General features: G+C 39.1%; 1 protein-coding gene across 1 annotated transcript in view; it reads right to left on the bottom strand.

The window, feature by feature from the left end:
• Positions 1 to 3,775: 3,775 nt before the first annotated feature.
• Positions 3,776 to 23,879, bottom strand: part of MCTP1 (multiple C2 and transmembrane domain containing 1) — a 273,536-nt gene continuing 253,432 nt past the window's right edge. Inside the window, exons 18-21 of the mRNA XM_080362212.1 lie at positions 11,433 to 11,542; positions 8,667 to 8,776; positions 5,283 to 5,380; positions 3,776 to 3,969 (exon numbers count right to left, since the gene is read on the bottom strand). Coding sequence (XP_080218338.1) covers positions 3,898 to 3,969; positions 5,283 to 5,380; positions 8,667 to 8,776; positions 11,433 to 11,542 — 390 coding nt within the window. The 3' untranslated portion in view covers positions 3,776 to 3,897. The remainder of the gene's footprint in view (positions 3,970 to 5,282; positions 5,381 to 8,666; positions 8,777 to 11,432; positions 11,543 to 23,879) is intronic.

Genomic DNA, 23,879 nt, shown 5'->3' with positions numbered 1-23,879 from the left:
ATATCAATGACCAGCCTTTTAGGTCTTCCTTTAATCACTTGCTGTAATTTAATCTAAAGTTGAGTGAGAAAAGCAGTTTTCCATTTCTTTTGATTATATAAAAATGGGAAAATATTTATTACCACGTCGCTCCTAACTAACGGTTTCAAGCTTCTGTATTGTGCAACCTGAACCATACATATTTTTTTACATTTAGATTTAATTCAGTGCTGTGGCTGATGAGGATGAAAGTGGTGGTTATACTCTTTTTGGCTCCTTTGGAGAAGAAACTCAATTTCAAACTTACAGAAATTTAAGTTGGCCGCTCAAGATTCATTGATGAGGAATTTATCCTGTTTGAGGTATGGCTAAACCTGACTTTGAGCATTAAACTCTTATGGAGAATAACGAAATTATCCAGAAGTTCAATGCCTTGAGCAACAGATAGTTTAAAATTATTTCTATTTTTTTGCACAATGATAGCTTATGCACTATTTTTATTTTTAATTAAGACCTAAAATTCTTAGTTTATGAGAAACAACCATTCTCTTGATTACTATGACATGAAAGAAGCCAAAAACTTCTAATGCAGTTGCACGGGTCTTTGAACCAGTTGCACTTCAGCAATTTCCCCAAGTGAGAGAGCAAGGAACTGTCTGTGTTATTAAACCTTCCTGTTTTTATAGGGTGATGTCTAAAGATTCCATCTTATTTGGGAGTAGCTGAGTTTCCCCTTTGAGAGTCTGAAGATGCGCTCCTTCTATGCTATACCTTCCTTACGCAGAAAGCAATGGAAATTCAGAGCTGTAATTGCAGCTGCGTTTGACATTAAAAATTTTGGCTTTTCGCCTTTGCAAGATTCCATAGAAATTCTTGAGGAGGAGGTATTTACGGAAAGTTTGCAATGGTAGTTTTGGTGGAGGGTGGGGAGATGAGTTGTCTTTAATAGAAGCAGCTGCATGGCAACCTGGAAATCAGCCCAGTTGGGAGAAAAAAAGGTTGTTCTCAACAGATATATACTATGCAGCCTTCTTAATTACTGTCTGATTATTCCACTGTTTTAATTGTGATAGTAAAACAACTCTGGGTTTTATTCCACTTGGATTTAAAATGCTAAGTTACAGTACAGTAGCTCTTAAAGCTCATTGCTATTGTGAAACACAGTTAGTTGTTCCTCACTACAAACAACTGTAGAAATGGGGTGAGCGAGCTCTGTAGTCTGTGTCATCAGCAGAATTATAATTAGAACCTCTCAGACAATTACTCTCAATGGGTCCTGAGTGCTCTGACACACACTTCAGGTGTGGACCCCAGTTAATTTACTCATTTTCACTGGATGCAAATACAGTTGCTAAATTTCACTTTCTGAGAGCCAACAGAGTTCCATGTTCATGAAATGCATTATTCTTTTGTGATTGTTTCTGAATGGACAAGTTGCTTAGGAATAAAACGCAGCAAATGTAGCAGGTGAGAAATGGGCTTCAGGAACAACCTGGAAATGGGAGATATACATTGAAATATCTACGGCATACGGCAGGACTGATTCTCCGCAGAGGCCTCCTACACAAAGCAAAGTGGACAGACTGCAAATGGTGAACATGGGTTCACCGACAAATTACTTTAAAATGCCCCGTTGTGGCAGGAGAATCACATTTGATCAATGCGTATTCTTGGCCTTGCCTTTGTGCAACATGTTTTTAGTGAGATCGAATTTGGGTGATTGGGGCATTAGAAGTGGTTCGCCAATTTTCAACAAACAGATGTTCCCATCCCACCCCCTCCAATTATATGTTTTGGAGCTTAAAGTACTGAAATCCTGCACACATAAATGTGATGTTTTCGTTTGTTTGCCTTTTGCACCACTCATGGGAAAACGATAGTGTAGGACTTCAAAGAAAGAGGCTTCGTAATACCTGGTAGAGAGATGCTTAAAGCGGTGTTTAATGCAGGAAATGTGTTTAACTAACTCAGACATTACCACCAAAGTAGACATTGAGAATTGAGTACAGAAAAGAAGAAAAAACACAATAGGACGCGGACGGATGGGCAACATGAGGAAGGTACAGAGCTTGCAGAGTATCAAGGAACACTGCAAAACTGACAGCTGGCAACAAACATCCGCACATTGTCAAGTCAAAAGTTTGGCTTTTTTTTTAAACAAAATAGGCTTTTTTGGCGATTCTGACTTCATCAATAGTACGTTGGTCTTCCGGCAGCATACAGTGAAAAGGTGGTTACATGAGCTTCACAAATGAATTGTTTTAAAGCCGTGATGTAATGGGAGCATACTTAGGTCCAAGACTTCCTGCAGAACAATCATCTGACCGGAATTCTTTCAAACAAACAAACAGAAATACCAAAATATCCGTCTCGTCAGAAACCAGCTGTCAAGACATCTGTAAAATAAACAAATCCAGGATGATCTTTCATGAGCAATGCAGCCAACGTATAGTTCTTTAGACAAATATATATCTACATTCGCTTGCAAAGTATTTCTAAATAGTCTTTTCAAAAAGTTTTTGTTCGAGTAGTGCAATATAACTTCAACAGCAGGTGCAACCAACGAGAGGTAACCCAGAGGGGACCGCAGGAACGCAATGCGGTCCCGACCTCCTCCCCTGGGCAAAAATCCCCTTTAATGTCACCAGGAGCTATGACTAAGAGCTGTGCACAGGTCGTCCCTCAGGAATGAAGTCTCTGCTCGCTACGTGGGGAGCTGAGCATGGAAGTCTACATGCAGCTGTCAGAATATATCCCCAGGTACTCGTTATGCAGTGGCCACTAAGACATTTGAAATGTAAACGTTTCTCATCTATGTTCCATGTAATTTACAAAATAATGCAGACTCCATGCAGTAGGGCACAATCGTATCAGCAGAACTGACTACATTATTATCTAAGGAAATAAAACCGGTGTATCAGTTTTACCACAACTGCATTTCTTCCTCTACACTATATTTCACATTGGTAACAGGCAATGTGTTATATCATAAAGCGTATTAATATGATCTTGTGATTTGAAAGCAAAAACATTTTCTGCAAGACTTCCATATTAAAATAGTTATGTGCACAAAAGGTGTTCATGGCATGACACCCAAAGCAACGTGGAGTTAGTCTGATAGTATTTCCATTACAGCAGAACTATGAACTTCATTCACTAAACTATGTAGTACAAATGAAGATTACTGGTACATATAGAAAAATCAGATAGGCAATCTGTTACAAACCTGGCAGTATTTTGAGAGAGACAGAGATTTTTAGGTCTTATAATGGAATGATAAAAACGGCAGGAACTTCTGTCGGGAGCTCCAGAAAGAGATTTGCACTTGGTGTTTCTCTTTATCTTATAAGCAGCCCTACTGCACAGGAAAACGTTGCACCAGGAGTTAACATCGGGGTCAGGTGTTCAAAAAAATCTGCTAAAACTTAAGTGCAGTAGGCTCCACTACATTGTATTTGTCTTGAAATGTATAAAACATAGAAAATAGTTACGGTGACTTGCTGGATAAAAATATTAATGCTCACAAATAAAACCTGACTGAATTTTTGAGTCAGATTTGAATTTACACCTTTTGCAGATTTAGTCAACATTATTTGAGTATTTCAGGAATCTCTGAACATCAAGTAGCAGTGCATATTTACCATTTTAGATTGATTCCTTTAATGTCTTATGCTGTTTCTAACAAGGCTTTCAAATGGCAAAAACCCTACTTGAAACCTTCGTCAAACGTGTCTTTACAGTGCAAAGTATACAGTCAATGAGAAATGCCTTTTTACAATATTTACAAAATCTCCCCATTAGATAAAAAGGCAAAATAAATAAAAAGCTTAGAGAAAGGAATCGCTGCTTAGGCTGTAGGCTTGATTCTTCTGTCATCTTCTCCCAGCAGGTGTTAGTGCCCTCAACACGTGAAGGTGGCTAAACAGGAATGTTTCTCTTCCTCTTGCTCGGGCTGTGACTGGGATCCTGTTTCAGCTCATGGTATTGCACCTGTTTGAACACGACGTGCAGAAAGAAACCGGTCAGGAGGTGCTTGCTAGAAAGAGACAGATCTCTATTTTTTTTCCTAGGAAAATGAAAAAGAAAGGGAAAAGAAAAAGGAAAAAAAAAAAAAGAAAAGAAATAAAAAGAAAAAGAAAAAGAAAAATAAATAGAAAAAGAAAAGGAAAAAGAAAAAGAAGAAAAATAAAAATAAAAATAAATAGAAAAAGAAAAAGAAAAAGAAAAAGAAAAAGAAAAAGAAAAAGAAGAAGAGAAAAGAAAAAAGAAAAAGAAAAAAATAAAAAAAGAAAAGGAAAAATAAAAATAAATAGAAAAAGAAAAAGGGAAAAATAAAAATAAAAACAAATAGAAAAAGAAAAGGAAAAAGAAAAAGAAGAAAAATAAAAATAAACAGAAAAATAAAAATAAAAATGAAAAAGAAAAAGAAAAAGGGAACGAAAAAGAAAAAAGAAAAAAGGAAAGATAAAGAGAAAAATGGAAAGAGAAAAGGAAAAGAAAAAAATAAAAGAAAGGAAAAAAAAGAAAAAGAAGAAATAGGAAAAGAAAACCATCCCTCTGCAAACAACACGGACCTGCAGCTGCGACTCAGCAGCAGATCCAGAGTAAGTTTTTTACAGCACTAGGAGAATCCTGCCAGGAAGCAAAACTGTGCTCTGACAACAGCTTTAGAAAGGCTACTTTTGTTGTTTTCTCCATAATATCTAACAGGGATTAAACGGTCTCCTTTCCAATGGATTGGAGGAATATTATTTGCAATAGTTCTTAAAAACTTGCTTATTTCCAAAAGCGCACCACAGAGGGGATCAGATTCAGAGGGGGTACATGCACCCTCCTATTTATACCAGCTCTGAACTGGAACTCTTACCTAAGAATACAGGAATTGTGTCATCTTCGTGATACTGGAGGTGATGTATGTGCCTGACGTGATTTTAATGCTTTCACCTTCTCAAGAGATTGTCTACTGCACTACAAAAGATTGTAATTCATAATCAACTTATTTTAAAGGAGTTTATGAGCACAGTTAAACTGTGGCCACAGCAAAAACTTTCACCCTAGAAAAGGCTGAAGTTGTCTGAGTGTTGTCAGAATTATCTTTAGTAGTTAATTCCGCAGTGCAAATAGCCTAGCAGCCTCTTAAAGGTTCATGGACGGTCCCCAACTTGTGTTGCAATTTCTTTATGTCAAAGAATATAATATTGAATCAAAAGAACTGCTTTAAAATGTGTCTAAAACCACCAGAAAGTCAAGATGCCACACATCATATTACCTACTGTACAGATATTTTTAAAAAATATACAAACCACTTGCACATCTGAAGGAACCCTGGATAGAAAGTCAAGCAGCTCATTGTTATCAATCGCATACGGACTTCGAAGCTTTTTTGTAAATTTGTTGATGCCTGCAAAAATGAGAGTTTGAATTTTACTAGCATAATTTAAACTTTGTATACCCTAATATATATATATTTTGGCAAAGTTCTAAAAAAGATTTTAGGACCCATTTCCACGCCTGGCATTAGCACTGAATTAATGAATGAGTGAACTGCAAACTCATGCTCTGAAAGTCAGAACCTGCTGCTGTGATTCCCTCTGCTTCAAATGCAAAAGTTCTGGGGATAATTTCAAATTCCTCCAACATTTCTTCTTTTTTTGGTTGTTTTTTGTTTTAATTAAAATGAACAGAAACTGTGGTTATTATGTGGAGATTGCAAAAAGGAGAGAAATAAATTGTACTCCATTTCTGTGGCAGAGAGGACAAGCAATAACAGGCTTAATGGCGGCATAAAAGAATCAAGTTAAAACACAATAAAATCCCCCCGTGCGAAGGATGGTGAAGCGATGAAGTCTTCATCACCTGAAGGGTTTAGGATGAGCTTATACAAACCGCTGTCCCGGAGTGACAGGTGACACGATGGCAGTGCAGAGGAGGGATGCCACGTCTCCCTGAGACATCAAGGTCTTACAATGCCTGTTGACCATTAGTGTTGGAAAGCGCCAAGAAAATCCTTCCCAAAATAAGCTGAAAGACTCTTTTTCTTCTCATTACAAACTGGGTCAGATTCAGACAGTTTTCACATGAGATCCTTGTGTAAATATATGTTAAAAACACAGGCAAGTACAAACCACACAGACTCTCATAGAGAAAACTGAAAGAGCATAAAAAATGCGCCGTTCTGTGTAATTTATCAAGGCTGCATCAGAGATAGGATAATACAGTTTATATTTCACCAAGTCTTTGGTGCCCAAGCCTTAGCAAAGACGTGCAGCTTGGGGATGGAGCACACGATTTGCTTCCCACTGCCCAAATTCCCAGTCCTGTGGTGCAGATGGGAGATGCTGAGACCCCCTTACATGGTGACCCAACAACGAGCATTGAGAAAGAATACCCGAGATTCAGACACCTAAGAAGATTCTTTACATCAGGCAGTAACTGAGGAATTCGAAGTCTGCCCTGCCGTGTATTGCACGTGGGCACTGGAATTGATGTGGTCCCACCTCGTCGCTTCTGACAAAGTACCAGCCACCCCATGAAAGTAAATGCATAAGTAAGTCATGGTCAAGGCTCAAGAAAAGAGCCAAACAGATGAGATAGGACTCTAGAGGAGAAGCAAAATACAAAGGGATTAGGGCCTTTTTAAAAAGCTTGGAAGTTTTTAGATTAAAATTATTTTCTTCACACTCTTTTTTCCACTGAAGCAGCTGTAGCGATTACCAGGACTCTGCACTCTTGCAAAAAGAGGTGGTTCCTACACAGATATACAAAAGGCAAGCCATAATAGGTGTAAATTTTCATTAAATAAAACCCTGTCTTCCCAAAGAACAAAACGGGCAAATGCTGCTACAGACCAGCTCAAACTTTCCTATGGAAAATGTCAGACGAAGAGGTCTTCTGCCTACAAGTGAAGGATGAACAATTGGGATGAAGAAATGTGAGTAGAAGTGGGAGGCTAAAAACAAGAAATACTGGGGAAAACAGGCGTGTGTTTGGTACACTGCATTTTTTGAAGGGATAGCTGATCAAAGTTACACACAGCACAACATGGGGTTTGGACCGGGGAAGCTGTGGCTAAATGTTCCCTGTCTGTTGTCCCAGCAAAACACCAGAGAAATAGTCCCCTAAAGAAAGGGATCCCCGCACACATGCTGAATAAGAAGCCACCTAAAGTGAAATACAGGAGAAAACGGTGTAGCTGAAACCTCCAGTGAAGAAAGGTGCTTGAAGCCATATCTAGATGGATCGGATAACTTGGGGACAGGCAAGGAAGAGATGGCTGGAAAGAGAGCAAGGCACATTTATTATACAATAATTAATTGGTGCTTCTCTTATCCACCCATGGTTGGGAAGGCACAGACTTCAATTTGAGAGTCCAAGCTCTGCATTTTACCTGAAACTGAGACATTTCTGGGGGATGTGACCCCTCCTGGAGGATGTCGGAGGTTCGGGTCTGGAGCTTCTCAAACTACAGTGCTGACTCTATAGTTCCATGGGTCTTACAGGGGAATTATAATGTCAGGTTCTTGCATGAAACCAAGGGGATGTAAGAAACCAAGTGTACAAAATGCAAGATCTGTCCAAAAAATGACAGAAAAAAGGACATAAACCAACTACCTCGAACTTCAGTAATGAGATGCCTTCCTGTCATGTGTGTGCTACGAAGAATGAAATTTTGGGAACAAACTAAGAGTTTGGGTCTCACCCAAGTGATATCTGTATGTGGGGGTTAAATGAAACTATGACACAGGAAAGGACGGTAAGCCCACACACTTGTTTCGTTTAGTTTCATAAACATTTTTTGTTCGAATGCTCCTAATTGGTTCTTCTCCATTTAGTATAGTCTGCTGCATTTATTTCTGAAGACTCTACGAGACTATTGCTAACACTGACGTATAACAAAGATGTTGTTTGGAGTCAGTTCAGTGATTTTATATTACCTATCGACTTATGAAGTTTTTGCTATTGTTTTCTTCAGAAAGAAAATTTAGCCACAGATTTAATTGAGAGAGTGCTCTTCACAGGTCTGCACTACTGAACAAGGGTACAGCTGCTCGTGGTGTAAAAGACACATAAAAAAATTACAGATGAAAACTTGGAGCATTATTTACAACAGACGTGGTAATGGTAGCTATTTAAAATCAGTATAAAGAATAAATATAAGGACAAGCAGTGAGAGCCTGGATCAATCACGATTCCACCCCCCTCTGGCCTCCCCAGTTTCTATTCATTATCAGCAGCCAAATACCACGTATACCGTTCTGTCGGACGAAAGGTGACCCTTTAAACAGGTTTCTTGTTGCTACGTTTACATACGCTTTCACAAGATAAAGTACTGCAGTAAAAAAGGCATATTGTCCTAAATGCACTACATAGATTGAAATGACTCTGTTTGTGTATAAGTGGTGAAAATAAATCAGAGTAATATCTAGACAAAGCTACACTTTGATATATGAAGAATCCTCATGGCTACATGTTTATAATATGATGAAGCCTACAATGCCAGCCAAGAAAAATGCATTTTGCAGCTGGGTCTAAATCTTTACGCAGTTGTGATTTTTAACTAACCTGTCTGTTTCCATCATGGGGCAGCTTCATGACCATAAATACAGAAAAGTACCGACAATCTAAGTCATCCCTTAAAAACCAGTTTTTTCTAAGTGGCACAGACAGTTTAAAAAGGCTTTACTTACCCCAGGCAAGGACAATGTATCTCAGTGGAATGAAATAGAGGATGATGGTGAACAGAGAAAGGGCAACAATTGCCAGCCAGCTCAGGAATGGGACAGTCCAGTTGAATGTACTGAAAGAAGAATTAAAAACGGTCAGAATTTGGGTTGCCTGACAGAGCCAATAAAAGAGCAAACAAGGGGCAGGACAGTGTGGGAATCCAAAGCTGGAAACCCAACCCTGCACCTAAGAAGGAGAGGGATAGAGAAGAGGATGGAACGGAACAGTCAGTCCCAAAGACAGGGATAGTGCAACAGCAGTGGTGAAAGAAGGAAATAAAAACACTTTGTGTGTGGGGGGGGAAAAATGACAAAAAGAATGGAAGGAGGAAAAAAAAGAGGGAGTGGCATAAGATGAAGTACATTGCAGGAAAAGCAAAGAAAAACCTTATCTTTCCAGATAAAATTAAATAAAAAATGAAATGAAATGAAATAAATTAAATAATAAATAAAATAAAATAAAATAAAATAAAATAGAATAGAATAGAATAGAATAGAATAAAATAAAATAAAATAAAATAAAATAAAATAAAATAAAATAAAACAAAATAAAATAAAATAAAATAAAATAAAATAAAATAAAATAAAATAAAATAAAATAAAATAAAATAAAATAAAGATTATTACTTTATGGATAAAGGAAGAGAACTTCTGTTTTCAGGACATCAACTTTCAAAATAAAGTCCCAGATTAAAACACACTTAATAAGGATCCTATGAAGACACCAACGGGGCAAAGGTGTCGCGTGACATTTATCCAGAAGGAAAATGTGGCTTTGGCTCTGAATAGCCTGACGATGCTCTTTAAAGTATCACCACCAACTACGTGCCCAATCAGTGCGATTACATGATTTGGCTTCTCTGGCTGAATAATTGCAATTATCTGAATTGCTAGCCATATTTTTCATAATGAGCTCTGGCTTCCCGTGTTTATTTGTCTTCTTTTCTCCCTGGAAATTTTGACATGCCTCCAGAGCGAACATTATGTCAGTGTCACTCGGTGTAGGATCACTCCCTTTCTCCTCGGGGGACACCTGCTCTTTTCCCCTCTTCTGCACGCGTTTGGGATGAACAGAAGGTTGAGGGTCTGCTCGTGTTCCTGCGACTCGGCTTGGTGCGGCGGATCACAGACACGCCATGTGTGGGAACACTGGCTCCCCGCTCAGCAAACCTCCTTCTGTGCCCTGTTAGCACAGCACTCAGTACAGGTTTCCCATTATAGTCTTCAGAACAAATTACCAAGATTTACAGGAGGACTCGGTTTAGAAAATTCTGTTGCTCTCGTCTGGCGTATAACAGAGCAAACCCTACCTCCAAAATGCACAATTAGGAAAGCTTAGTCATCCAGACAACTTCCATGAGCAGCCTTTTGATAAAAGACTGCTTTTGGAGAGGGGCTCACTTTGCTTGTCTGGAAAACTTGTGCAACACAACGTGCTTGTGCACAGAGCCTGCCTGGAAGTGACCCCACGTGAACGCTTCCTAAGCCTTCCCATTAGGGACTTTACTCTCAAATGCATAAATAGCAACCGCCTCTTCATCCTGACTCTGATGTGCTTGCCATTGCTGATAGATGAAAAAACAAAACAAAAAAAAACCAAACAAAAAGGCAGAATAGCATGGTAGATGATCCTCCCGTTTCCTGCAGGTTGACCTCAGCCCAATGCACCAGTTTCCTAAAATTAACTTCCAGAAATCAGCATTTATTTTGGGGCTATAACCCTTGCACAGGTTGCGGTGTAGAACATCAGTGCACCGCAGATGGCAACAGCAGTGGATGGGACAGGTGCCTCATGTTCCAAAATTAGCCCCAGAGCAAGGGAACACACGGTGTCAACTCTCCTGCCAGATCCCCTGTGTGCATCAGTGGGAGAAGCCTCTTGTGAAGGTTTTCTCACTCATGATGGCTACTGGGTCAGCAGAACAGTGTTTGCAAAGGCTCCCAACTGCTCCCAACTTCTCATCCATCAAGGATGAAGATGCTCTTGGCTTTTGGGAGGTAGAATGAACAGGCAATCCTGTCCCTGCTTCCCAGCTGATGTATGGAAGATGTCTGTCTGGAACCCATCTGATCTCAAATAATAAACCTCACACTGCTACCTGGTGACCATGCCAAAAATACGCTGAATCTCCTGCCAGAAATCTCTGAACGTCTCTTGCTTAAGGCCTGAATTTGCTGGTAATTCTCATATATCATGTACTAGGTGTTACCAATTACACGTGCTCTAGAAGGAAAGGTTTTGCTAACTCACATAAAAACACTTCCAGCAACTGAACATATGTATATCCTTAACATCTGAGACCCTTATTCAGCTCTTCTGATGTCCTTTATCAAAGCTGCATTTATTATTTCTTTTAAATAACTACTGTTTGGCCTCTCAGTGGATTCTCCTTCTGTGTTACTTCAAAGCCTTAGTTCTGATCTTTTCCCCCAATGAATGTATACCTAAATTCCAAAATTAACATAACCGGATTTTCATTAACTGAGGACCTCCACAGAGCAAAGTAAATATAGATGTGTTTCAATGGTGGATCATGCAAAACGGAGTCACCCAACCAAAACCAGACCAAACCAAACCAAACCAACCAAAAAGCCCCACCAAAACCAGAACAAAAAAACCCACAAATTAAAAACAAAAAAAAAAAAAAGGAAGGGAAAATGTCTAACACTTTGTACCCCAGCTATACCCCCAATATCAGAGAGAAACCCAGCACCTGTTTCAGTACTTACTTCTTGATTCTTTCTCCAAAGGAAGACACTTCATCAAGGATATTCTGGACACTGACACACACCTCCTGGATGGCATAAAGTCTATTCATAAATCCCTTTTTTTCACTGTCCTAAATAAAAGAACAAGAGTAGCTGAATAAAAGAATTTCTGACTGTAAGAAAAGGACCATGTGTCCACCAGCTAAGTTTCAAAAGTGTACGTGTTACAGCTTCGTCTAGAAGTAATTGGTAAAACCTGGCTGTTATCAATCAGGACACATAACCACGGGCGTAGTTATATGTGGTGCTTTATTTCAGCGCTGGGAAACCAGGGGTTCGCACCCAAAGCTGGCTTCGCTGCTCAGTTTAAGTTACACAGTATTTATACAGTCCATTCACATACATATTCATTTATTCATTAAGATACGTAACAGTTACTCAACATTGATTGCAACATCGATTGCAACATCTTGGAACTATTTTGATCATGTGCAGTGTCCTCTGGTGGTCTTTCAGGGGGTCTTCAGGATGAAGTAAGTAGTCTTCATCACTTCTGTCCCTTTCACATACTACTTCTATAGTTAGATAACTGCTGACTTGCTCAACTTCTGGAGATACTGCATGTACTTCTCCTCACTCTATGCGTATTTAGGCTAAGATAAAGCTAGGTTGTTAAGATAAGAGTGTACTTGAACACGATATGCTTGAACATCCTTTCAGGGACAGTTTACAAAACTGATTCATCCTTTCAGCAACATTTTGTAAAACTGGTTCTGTTACTAACATGGCCAGCAAAGATTGTTTTCTTGTCCTTTACACAGTGCGTATTGACAACATATATGTTTTAGTATTATATGCTGAGCACCACATGATTTTGTCATAGCTTTAGTTTCTAAATATGTATTTCAATGAGCCAAGTCTTTGGTTTATAAACAGGTTGAAGGTGCCAACCTCACATGTTATAGAATCACAGGACGGTTTGTGTTGAAGGGACCTTCAGATGTCCCCCAGTGCCCCCCCTGCCATGACAGGGACATCTGCACCAGCTCAGGGTGCTCAGAGCCCCGTCCAGCCTGGCCTGGGATGTCTCAGGGATGGTTCATCCACCACATCTCTGGGTACCTGGCACAGGCTCTCACCACCCTCAGGGCAACAATTTCTTCTGTTCTCTCAAGTGATAACAGCCAAAGGTGGAATAAGGGCAGTCTGTCGAAATGGTGGTTCTTGCACTGATCTAGGCACCGGGAAGACAAACATTCCTTGTGGGAAGCACTGAGCAAGAAACCAGAAACATCTCAGCTCCTACAGACACCATCCCCATCAGCTTGGGAGGTTCCACATGGGATTTCTGCCTTCCTTGCTCCTTCAGATCATGTTGGACCACAAGGATGGAACAGAAAATGGTATAAAGGACATGATACAAAGATGTGCCGCCCTTCTGCTTAACTGGGACCATCACAGGCAGTTCATTTAGCTTGGAAAAGATATGCTCATATTTAGCATTTTGCATCATGTGCTACTATTTTATACACAGTTTTACATGTCTATTACACACGCGGCAACTCTGCCCATCCGTTAGCAAATCCTCTGTGCTTCTTTTGCTTCTCCATCCATCAGCACCACAGCATTAGGACACCCCACATACCCACAGCACAGATGGTGGCACCGGTCCCAAGTGAACCTCTGCACATCATTCAGCGGCAGGCGAGACACTAAATACATGTTTAACTTGTCAGATGTACCCATGTCCCCCATCACCATCTATTCTATGTTTCTGCTTGGCCAGTGAGCATATGATTGCTCGCTCTCTCATTTCTCCTTACGAATATTCAGGAGTCACTGCACATGAAATATATGGGAGATGCTACTTGGACCACCTTTGCAATATGATTAGTGCAGCCTGTGGCTCCTAGAGCATATAAAACAACAGCCATGGACAAAATGAAAGATGCAGGGGAGGTGTCATTGTAGAAAGCAATTTAATTACCTCCTTACTCACTCAGGTTTCTGTAGATTTTTATTCACAAAGCCATCAATTATGGTAATGAAAAGTCTAACCACAATTTCATTTTTGCTGAATTTATCAATGGTGTGAACTGTGTGGTTGCCCTGAGCAGGGACAGGAGTTGGACTCAGTGATCCTTGTCCCTTCCAACTCAGGACATTCTATGGTTTTATATGTCCCTATTTTTATTTTTTTTTTCTAAACAGTGTCTCAAAAGTACCAACCACCCTTATTAAGACATTTTGTGGGTTCTTTGATAGATTTGCCATCAGTGCATGTTTTCCTTCTTTCTGCCAACTCAAGTAGACTTTGTCTCTTAGAAGAACCCAACAAGATGCTGCTCGGTTACATCAACACACTCCATGGACCATTCCTCAACTGTGCCTTCTCCTGCTCTAACGACCTGTTCTTTTTTGCCCCAAAAGCTTTCTATCTCTAAACCCAGTCAGGTTGCAGCATCAAACCCGTGCAGAACCATCAGTCCTCTCAAAAAGATGCTATATGTTGGATGGGATTACAATGAATCATCACCATGGAAAAAAAAATCACAATTCCTCTTCATTTTTTGAGAGGCTACAGGTAAGTCAAAAGCTCATGTTCAACATTTCCAGTGGACTGATGCTGTATTACCCTGTCTAGTTTGAATTTGATCACTGTTTATCAAAATGAGAAATGGAAAGAAAAATGTTTCAAAATCAGTAAAATCTATGATAAAAAATAGTTCAAGATCTTGCCATCGCAAATCACACAGTACAACAGTCTCTGTAATTGATTCCAAAGTCCAGCACCTTAGAAGTCACCATACAATGCATTTAATTTTTCTTCTCCTGATGTTTAATTATCAGGCAGTGTATTGATTCATTTATTTTGTTGTAAATTTTGCTGTCTTAATAAACCAGATTGGATGAAGAAAACTTCATTTAACATTCGATCATTTGATCATCTAAGTTACTTCAGTGACACTGGTTCTGCATCTATGTTGTCTAGATTTCTTGTGAAGACATTGGAAGTATTCAGCTGCAGAACACAGATTGTCTAAGCACAATCATGAGGGAGACAGACAGGCAGACAGAGATAGCAAAACTACTTCTTGTGATTGTGTGCAATCTAGAGAACCAAAGACTTCAGACACAGCAAAACTGCTTGGGTTCCCAGTTAATATTACTCATTATTTATTAAACAAATACATATTTTTGGTTTTTGAGGATGACCATAACCACAGCCACCAGTATCAACTACATCCAGTGATGCACAGCAATACTGAGTCATTTGTGAAGCTATTATTTCCTTAATATTTATCACATTTCTGAAGTCTTGGCAGTGACAGCAGTATTGTCCCCAAGTTTACATCTCCAGAGGAGGTGCAGCACGTATCCAGTGTGTTTCATTTGTCATCAGGAAAGGGACATTTACTCTATTGCTTAATGTAAAACACACACCTCCAGTACTGAAGAAACATGAAAATAATCACTTTTCTCATACAGCAGAAGTGAGCCGTAAGCCGTGTAGAAATCACAGGTATTTTTCTGTTTTTCAGATACATATACACTCAGTTTTGTTTAACATGTTCTGTCCTCTTGGTAAAATTATCTTGATTTATGATTGTGTGAGAAAAAAACTATGTCACTGTAACAAACCCAGTACCCTTTGTGGCGTCTACAGAACTCAACTGTGATAACATTCAGAGGACATGAAGCTCTTTCTCTTTACAAACATAAGACAAACTTGTACGTTCTCTTGAAAACATATCTGTTTTAAATAATTGCCCCAACCCCTCCCCAAAAAACCCAAAATGCAGAAAGAGACAGAGAAGCAATCACTATTTCCACATCCCCACACACCTCTCCTGAGCTCAAAGAACATTTGTTGATGTACTCCATGGCAGGAATAGACAAAACAGCAGATGCAAAAGGAGGTGGTCAGAAGGATCAGGGTTTGGCTTTGCTTAAACTAATTCTACATGCCCCCACAACTATTCGCTGCTTTTTATTTCCTGCTCCAAAGATTTGTGGAGAAAATAATCCAGGCTAAGGAAAAGCTGCACTTATTTTCTTCCAGCGAGATGCTGTATGAGCAAATACAACACATGAGCCACCTTGAGTGAACCAACATTCTTAATAATCCATTTTTCAAACACTACCGGTATTTCCTTTCCAAAGAAAGATGGGCTGTGACTGGAATCAATTTCATCATTTGTATGCCTACAATTGCCAAGTTTCTGGAAATAATTGCCATTTAAATAGTAGATAAAATTTATTATACAAAGCTAACAACAGCTTTATTACCATTTAATTTCCACGATTTGTTTGTTTGCAGTAAGCTTAAGGTATCTGAAAAGCAAAATATTTGCTAGGGGCTGGCTTTACGCATAAACTGTGAAAGCAAAGTCAAATTGATGTTGATAGTCTGACCTGAATTTACAAAAAGGAATGAACTCAAAGAGTGAGACTACATGCCCCTCCTTCCTTCATAGGGAATTGTAGATTACAGATTGATATACTGCTTGGTCAACAATAATACTTAAATCTTGTATACTGATTTTTGGTATAACCACATCTTACATTTGGGGAAAGCAAAGCAAAATGAAGTGAATGACTGGCTCTAGTCTGTGTGGAGCTAATTCACACGAAACCCTGAATACAACCCATGTTGTCTCAGTCTCCTTATTCAGTGGACTATGCTTCCAATCCCATGATAAAATAGGGTCATTCATGAAAGGATTATATCTTTAATGCCAAACCTCTCTGTTCTCCTGGTCAACATGCTTTTATAAAACAAACACTTCAAGGGACAGGGAAAGAAGGAAAAATAAATAAGCCATACTCAAATTAAGCTTTGATAAAGTTGATGGAATTAAGCCATGAAAAAAAAAAAAAAGTGGGGGGAAGGTGGTTAAGTGAAAGGAGACATCTGTAGCACAGAGAATAAAGCTCTGAAAATTTTATGGTGTATAACTGTCCTATTGGTAACTGCTAAGTGGGAGAGAAAGGCATAAAACCCCAAAATCATAGGAGAGTTTCAAGAATAGAAGTAAAGTCGAAATCTTTAGCAGATGCTATCTGGGAAAGACAGTAGCTCCAGATGTCTCTTCCAAACCAGCCCCTGTTGCCCAAGCCGATGTGGTAGAGCACCTCTGTATCAACCAACCTGACAAAGCCAGATGAACTCATTATCGGTACAGAGAGAGGATGTGAAGCCACCACTGAGAGCAATGCCCTGCTAGATCTCCCTTTGGAGACTAAGGATGTACACCCAGAAGTGTCAGTAGGAAATGCAGAACCTTTACTGGTAGGATTCATTGGAACCTCCCAGGAACGACACATGGACTTTGGGTCTTGAAAACCACCCTACAGTCTGGCTGCTGCTCAAAAACCTGTCACTGGGGATTAACGGCCTCAGCATTTACCTCCCTGATTCCAACCTCTGCTTTCTGGGAAGGTCATTAAGAAAAAGGTAGAAAGCCAACATTGTTCCAGCTCTGGAGGCATTTGATCTCCTCCAGGTCTTCTGAACCACTATCAGAAGGCTTCACATCTGGTGATGGATACATGGATAAGCCATTATTTTATCATTTTCTCAAGGAAATGGAAAAAGGTCAGGCAAACATGATGACATTGTTATATTCAAGCTGACTGTGGATGTGCAATCATGAGGTAAAGCTGAATGGTCTACAGGACCAGGAAAGGTGCACGGGGTGACCTGAAGCTGGCTTCCTCCGTTATGTGTATAATAAACTGAAAGGGTCAGATTGTCTTAACCACTCTTCCTTCTTGAAGTCTGCCACTTGTGGAGTGCCACAACCGTCTGCTCTTGCCACTTCCTAAACTGAAAAAGTATGGGAAGACTCTTGGAGATATTAAAACCTTGCAGTGAAGATCTTAACAATGCACATGTTTCCACTCTTCCAGTAATCCAGCTCATACCTCTTCAGACTTCCAGTTAATTTAGTGACTGACACGTATGAGTGTATGTTCTCCACTTGGCATCAAGAACAGAGAAGACCTGGGTGCTCACACCACAGAATCACAGAATCCCAGAATGTGAGGGGTTGGAAGGGACCTGGGAAGCTCATCCAGTGCAATCCCCCCATGGAGCAGGAACATCCAGATGAGGTTACACAGGAAGATGTCCAGGCAGGTTGGAATGTTTGCAGAGAAGGAGACTCCACAACCCCCCTGGGCAGCCTGGGCCAGTGTTCTGATGTTCCATCATCCTGAAAAGGAACAGCAGGAGCAGGTTTCCTCACAGCTCCAGCACAACTTCACATCAGACATCAAATTCCAGAGTTATGCAAATAACCAGGTATGAGCTTTTAAACTGCGGGCTTCACTTTTGCCCACATCATCTGGCACCGCACCTCCGGTGACCACCTTTTTAAGATGCTGTCAGCTGCTGACAAATGCTCGATAGGTCATCTCGAAAGTCCACCCACCAACGTGGGTCTTTACATGTGCACAGAGAGTAGGTTTGGAAATAACTGTGCGTGTCCAAATGGAAATCAGGCTGAGGACTGTAAAATGTGAAGAAAACCACGTAATTATTAAGAGAGCGGTGTTTTAGAGAGACAACAGGTATTTATGGTCACGATTATCGAAGAAAGAAGCAATAAAATGTTATTGCCTAGTAAGCATTCCATATTTAAAACAGAAGAAAGCAGGCACAATAGAAACCATATAACAGGCGGACAAAAACACTGAAGATTCAATGTGAGCACGAATATTACAACAATCTGTTCTTCAAACATACACTGAGAGTTGATAAAAGGCATTTTGAACGTTCTGTGACTTTTTGGCACTACCATCTCTATAATGAATTACACTTTTTCACATGTAATGAATTGCTGCAGTACTAGAACATAAATATAAATCAGAAAAAAACAAAAAGGTAAATATATACAGTAATAATTCCAGTGAAAAGGATAATATTACAAGCTTTCTGCAAAGTAGAGAAATAACACTTTAATGGCAAATCTTATGTAAATTTTTTTTTTTTTGCCAATGATTTTTATTTTCCTTTTCTCTCTACTAAAATCCACAGTTTAAATCTTTTCCTTCTTCATCTCTCCTTCACCACACATTTTGATACTATAAAGATAACATTCTAGATAAAACACAGAAATATGACGGCAATAGAACCTGTTAACGGAGTGCCATGCCATTTCACTGAAGGACCATCTAGTGGGGAGAAACAAAAACTTAAGTTTTCCTTGCATTATAACTTTTTGGCTAGCGCTAAACCTTTTATAAAGTGTTCATTTCATAAATACTTCAAGCAAATATATTACTTGAGAAGGATGGAGACTTGTTTTTGCCCCACATTCTGGGGCAAAAAGACAACAATGCTAAATAGCACCATGCGTTTCTTGACATTATTTTTGAAGGAAGCTTAAAGAATTAAGACATTGTGAGGTTAATCGGTGGGTAATAAGATTCCACCAGATGCATTTGCTTTATGTTTGTATTTGAAACATCTGAAAATTTTCTGTCACTTGTCTATTTTTCTCACTTTCATCCTGTTCTACTGTATTTAACCAAGGGAAAAGTTTCTTACTTTATGCAAGACAGAGCTATACTGGAGCTTGACTCTAATGTAATTAATATTCCTCTTGTGTCCAGTCTCATCATCATCCAACATAGTCTAACACAGAAATCTTGGTGTTTGCAATAGCCAATTTCCTTAGGATATAGTCCTGAAGTTCTACTGACGAGCAAATTTTTGGCCATGATCTTATAGTTGGATTTGGAAGTTCCAGTGGTTCTAACAACATTTACCCTCTATCTACACTGAACACAAAACTGCAATTAAAAAGGTGTTACTTAATGGAACTCTTCAAGTTGTTAGATATAAATATGAGGGATGAGAAATTTAGAAGTTAAGTCAAGTCTGAAAGCTCTAATAATCTTAATAAGGTAAGGAAAGAGCCTGTTCGTTCTATTGGAAAGGTTATTTTCAGTAAGAATGAGCCCTGCTCTGCAAGAGCCTGGAAATAATATGGGGTCAAAACAAGTATAAACTTGTATAAAAGATTCTGCATTTTGTTGGTAGTGAGAAAAACAGAGAAAACAGAAAGGAAATGCTGAAGGATTGCATTTAGCAAAACACCTGAATTTCTGAGAAGCTTATCTAAATCATACGCGCACATTTTTGTTGTCCACTTGTTACCAATGAGAGCCTCATCAAAATAATATAGTGCTCCGTTTTGAAAGTTTAAAGGAGCCTCAAAATTTATATTTCAATAAATGTCTAAGCAGCTGTCACTGATTGATATGAGATGAAGATTATGGAGTTCTGCTGGAGTTACAGTCATTTAAAATTTCAGTTACTGTTCTGAAATACATTGATGTGAACATAGCAGATGTAAAAGTTAATTTGATGTTTTAGTGTATGTAAAACATAATTTTCATATTCTCCTTGAAAAGATTATGATAATGATAAACATGCTTTTGGGCAGAGGATAGCGACTGTTCAAGATCACCTCCATGCCAAACTACCTGCACCGCAGTCTGCTTTTAGATTTACTTTACGGTCTCTGGAAGTTTTCCAGTCCTGTGTTGACATGTTATTATGACCTTAGAATTCTTGTGTAAGTCATTCACCTAAACAAATGGAGATAATGATTTTACCCTAACTTATCATCCGGACCTGGCAAGCCTAGGAGTTAGCAGCTGTAATTGCTTCTGCTGCCAAAAAACCTGCATCTCCAGTGCAGGATTGAAGAGGGTCACCTCAAAGTTCTCACCACCACTACATGAACTGCCACCACAAGAGCCAGCCAAACAAGTCAAATACTGGTCTAAAAGATGACTCTGCCCTCCAGACTTAGACTATTTTAGATTTAATATGAGCTATTCTCTAGAAGTGTTCTCCGTGGGACTCCTCCCATACCACTACCTTGGTTTAGACACCTCAGCAACGTATCACTGAAGATCAGTGACAGGAGTCTTAATCCTTCGATTACCAGGCTAAAACATCCAGCTCCTTTTTAAGCAGAGCTATTGCTCTGACATGTCTCTCTTATGCTCTCAGTTATTTACTACGTTTAGATTAAAACACATACAAACCCAATTTTGTATTTCAAACCTCATGGGATCAAGCCTTGGACTGCTGACGTTTTTTGGTCTACAGAAATCAAAAGGAATTTCTTACTCTGAGATTTCCTTACCCAAACTGGCACACAGCTTTAGCAGTGAATTACCTGGAGAATGCTGAGCAGAGGACTACAGAAATACTTTCATCATTGATATTTGCTGCACAAAGAAAGCCCTTTTGGAACAATCAGGCCAAACTTTTTGGCTGCTTTGGGTTCCAGTCATTTAACTCAATGGCAAGTTGCTATGAGAAAAAGGCAAAGAAAACTATTTTCTTGAGGACACTGTTAGTGAAGAGCAACTGCTCAGAGGGACTTGAAAACAACAGGTGAGATTGTCAGTGGTTGTATCCTGAGGTCAACAGAGCCCAGATGGTTCATACTGGTTGAAGACCAAGCCCTAAGATCTGAAATACTTGATTGTTGTCAAGTTCTCAATGATTAGGCAAAATTTGTCTCTCGGGGAACCTGATCCGGAGAAGAAAAGCATTAAGCCCATTGCTCAGCTAAGTCAGCAAGTGTAGATTACCTGAAATATTTTACTCCAAACATGGACCTGTAGCAATCAAGATGAAACATGAGAGATCTGGACAACATTATCCATATGAGTTGAATGTTTAAACGATATCTTATTGGAAGCAGTTCAGGACTGAATTTCACCGTGGTGAACAAGATGATGGTCAGAAGAACCATTAACACTCAAAAATTAAAAGCACAATGGCATGATCATGCCACTGGCTCCACTGCTTTACTCAGAAGAAATATTGCCATGCCTAGAGGAAGAAAGACTAAGTAACATTCCATAGATACCTGCACATTTCAAATAGTAGCTAGAATTATTCAAATAATCTATCAAATATTAATAAATCAAAGAAAGAAAGAGAGCCTTTCAAAACACTCCTTTTTTACATAATTTACCTGTATAAATCACAGAATCACACAGAATGTTAGGGGTTGGAATGGACCTCTAAAGAATGCTCAAGCTGTGCTTTTGGAAAATTGCATAGTGTAGAAAAATAGTTTGGCATCTGAGGCAGAACAATATAAAAAGGAAGAAAAGAACAGCACCTAGAAAATATCCCTGCAAATATTCTTGGAGTGTACAGTGGGTGAAGAACGATGAGTGAACCAAGAATTCTAGGGTGCCTTTGGACAAAATCCAGAGAAGTCTCCATTGCTGATATTTTCTCTCTGCTTATTTCATTGAAATGGGGAAAACAAGACAAAAAGTCTCTCCTTGTTTATTAGGAAGTCCTGAAATTTTGGAAAAGATCTAAAGCTGAGTAATCTAGTGACGGTAGGGTGGGTCCATTAATATGCAAAATCACAACAAAGCATAATTTGTTACAATTTTATTTTAATGTGTAACCACTGCAGTAGTCTGTTCTACATCCATTTTAAGGAAAAAAGCACATATTTATGCTGGACCACCGTGAATGATACTCCAAAAACTTCTTCAGAGGTGCTCACATTCTGACAATGTGTGCAGCAGACAATACCGAAAAGAAAGAGAGTAGCTCAAAGGCAAACATTTACAAACAAACAAACAAACATATATATATGTTTGTTTGTTTGTTTTCCAGAAAAGCAAACATTTGTAGCAAAAGCCAAAGCTTTGACTGTGTACTCTATACGTATATCTGTTACTTTTTACAAGGAAATACACAGAAAAAGCTACCAGCGTGTCTTCAGTCACCTTAGGTGAGTTTACTCTCAATAAATGAATAATGAAACTTGCTTAGTTGAATTGATAACAAACAGAGATGCTTTAGAAGGAAAAAGGAAAGCAACATGTTGTTAAAATAAAATACAAAACAAAAAATACAAAATACAGATGATTGCAGTAATGTTGAAATGACAGCTGAAAAAATAAACTGCAAGAAATACCAAAACTTCTTGTCCTTCAGGCGATATCAACTTGACCACTGAGCGCTCCTGACATAGGATGTATAGTGGATCATGGATGATACTATTTACATTAAACCCTGCAACTAACGAAGAAAAACAACGGCTGAGATATCTAATTCAGAGAAGATGAAAAATAGGTGTTCAATGCAATTTATCTGCTTTCCTGAAGAAACAAAGTACTTTAACCAGTCACTATGTGCCATGCGTTTCCCCACTTTACCTTTGTTTCTCATCACTTCCTAACTCATGTATTGCCTATTTAAAAACTTCAGCAGAGAAGGAAAATTAGGCTGACATATAAAAAAGCTTGTTTCTTCCAAAACTTTAAACTCATGGCTAATCTTAGTGACACTCAGGAAAAAAACAACCACCAGCCACAGTGCAAGAATTTAATGACAGTTCTCTTCAACTTTCAGCAAAGAGTCTTTGCATTACTTACTGTCTGGTAAACAAAGTTTAAACGCTTTTCAGCCTTGGTTGCAAACTCAGTACCCATTTGCGGCCCACAACAGCAGGGAATAAAGCTGCCATTGTAAAATGGTTTTTGTTTTGGTTTGTTTTGGTTTGTTCTTCTCCTATGTGCCTGTTTTCTGTAGATTTCATTATTTCTCCTGGATCTGCGCACACTGTCACATCTAGGGCATCGCGATGCTAAGTAAACAAGGAGAAGGGCTGTGAAACTTTTATCATCTGTCTGGAAGGTTACACCATATTCGGCCTTTTTTTCTAAAGAAACTATGGAAAAGGGCAGGTGCCATTGCTCTGGAAGAAGAGCTGCATTATTCCAGCCTCACGGTTTGAGATTAAGCACACAAATTCTTGAGGTGTTCAGGCTTTGTTGCACAAGAGTTAGCAAGGAGGCTGCAATAAGCAGCTTTCCTGGATTAAAACATTTTTTTAAATAAAAAAAAAGGCCATATTTGTGTTATATTTGGAAATACCTGGGTTGTGCTACAGTTCTTTGCTATTAGATACATGAAAAGTTGGATCATGCAAGACACAAGCCTGTACAGAAACAGAGTGGTCAAGAGCATCTTCACCAGCTCAGGTTGTTCAGAGCCCCATCCAGCCTGGCCTGGGATGTCTTCAAGAATCATTGAATCATAGAATGTCAAGTTGAGGTCAAACAGCTTCCCTGAGTATTTCTCAAGTTTTCAGAGATCTGTGGTTCAGAAGCTTCCACAGCTACTTCTTCTAAATAACTCTAAATGGCTTTATCTTCCATGACTTCACCCATTCTCATGTTGGACCTACAAAAGCTTCAAGCACCCACATCACTGTCGGTGGTTCAACAATTTCCCCCCAGGTTCTTTCAGAGTTTGGAGGCAAACACCATCCAGTCCTGATAATTTGTTGTTGTTCATTTTGCTGATTCTTTCTACCATTTCTTTCCCCAACAGTCGATTTGAAGCAGATCCTCTGTCACAACTCCAGTGGAAACCTCGCCAAGCTCTTCCATTAAGAATGG

Source organism: Nesoenas mayeri, assembly GCF_963082525.1.
Source record: "Nesoenas mayeri genome assembly, chromosome: Z".
In the NCBI taxonomy this organism is placed as follows: Eukaryota; Metazoa; Chordata; class Aves; order Columbiformes; family Columbidae; genus Nesoenas; species Nesoenas mayeri.
The sequence above is the reverse complement of the archived record's forward strand: the minus strand, read 5'-3'. Positions and strand labels throughout refer to the sequence as shown.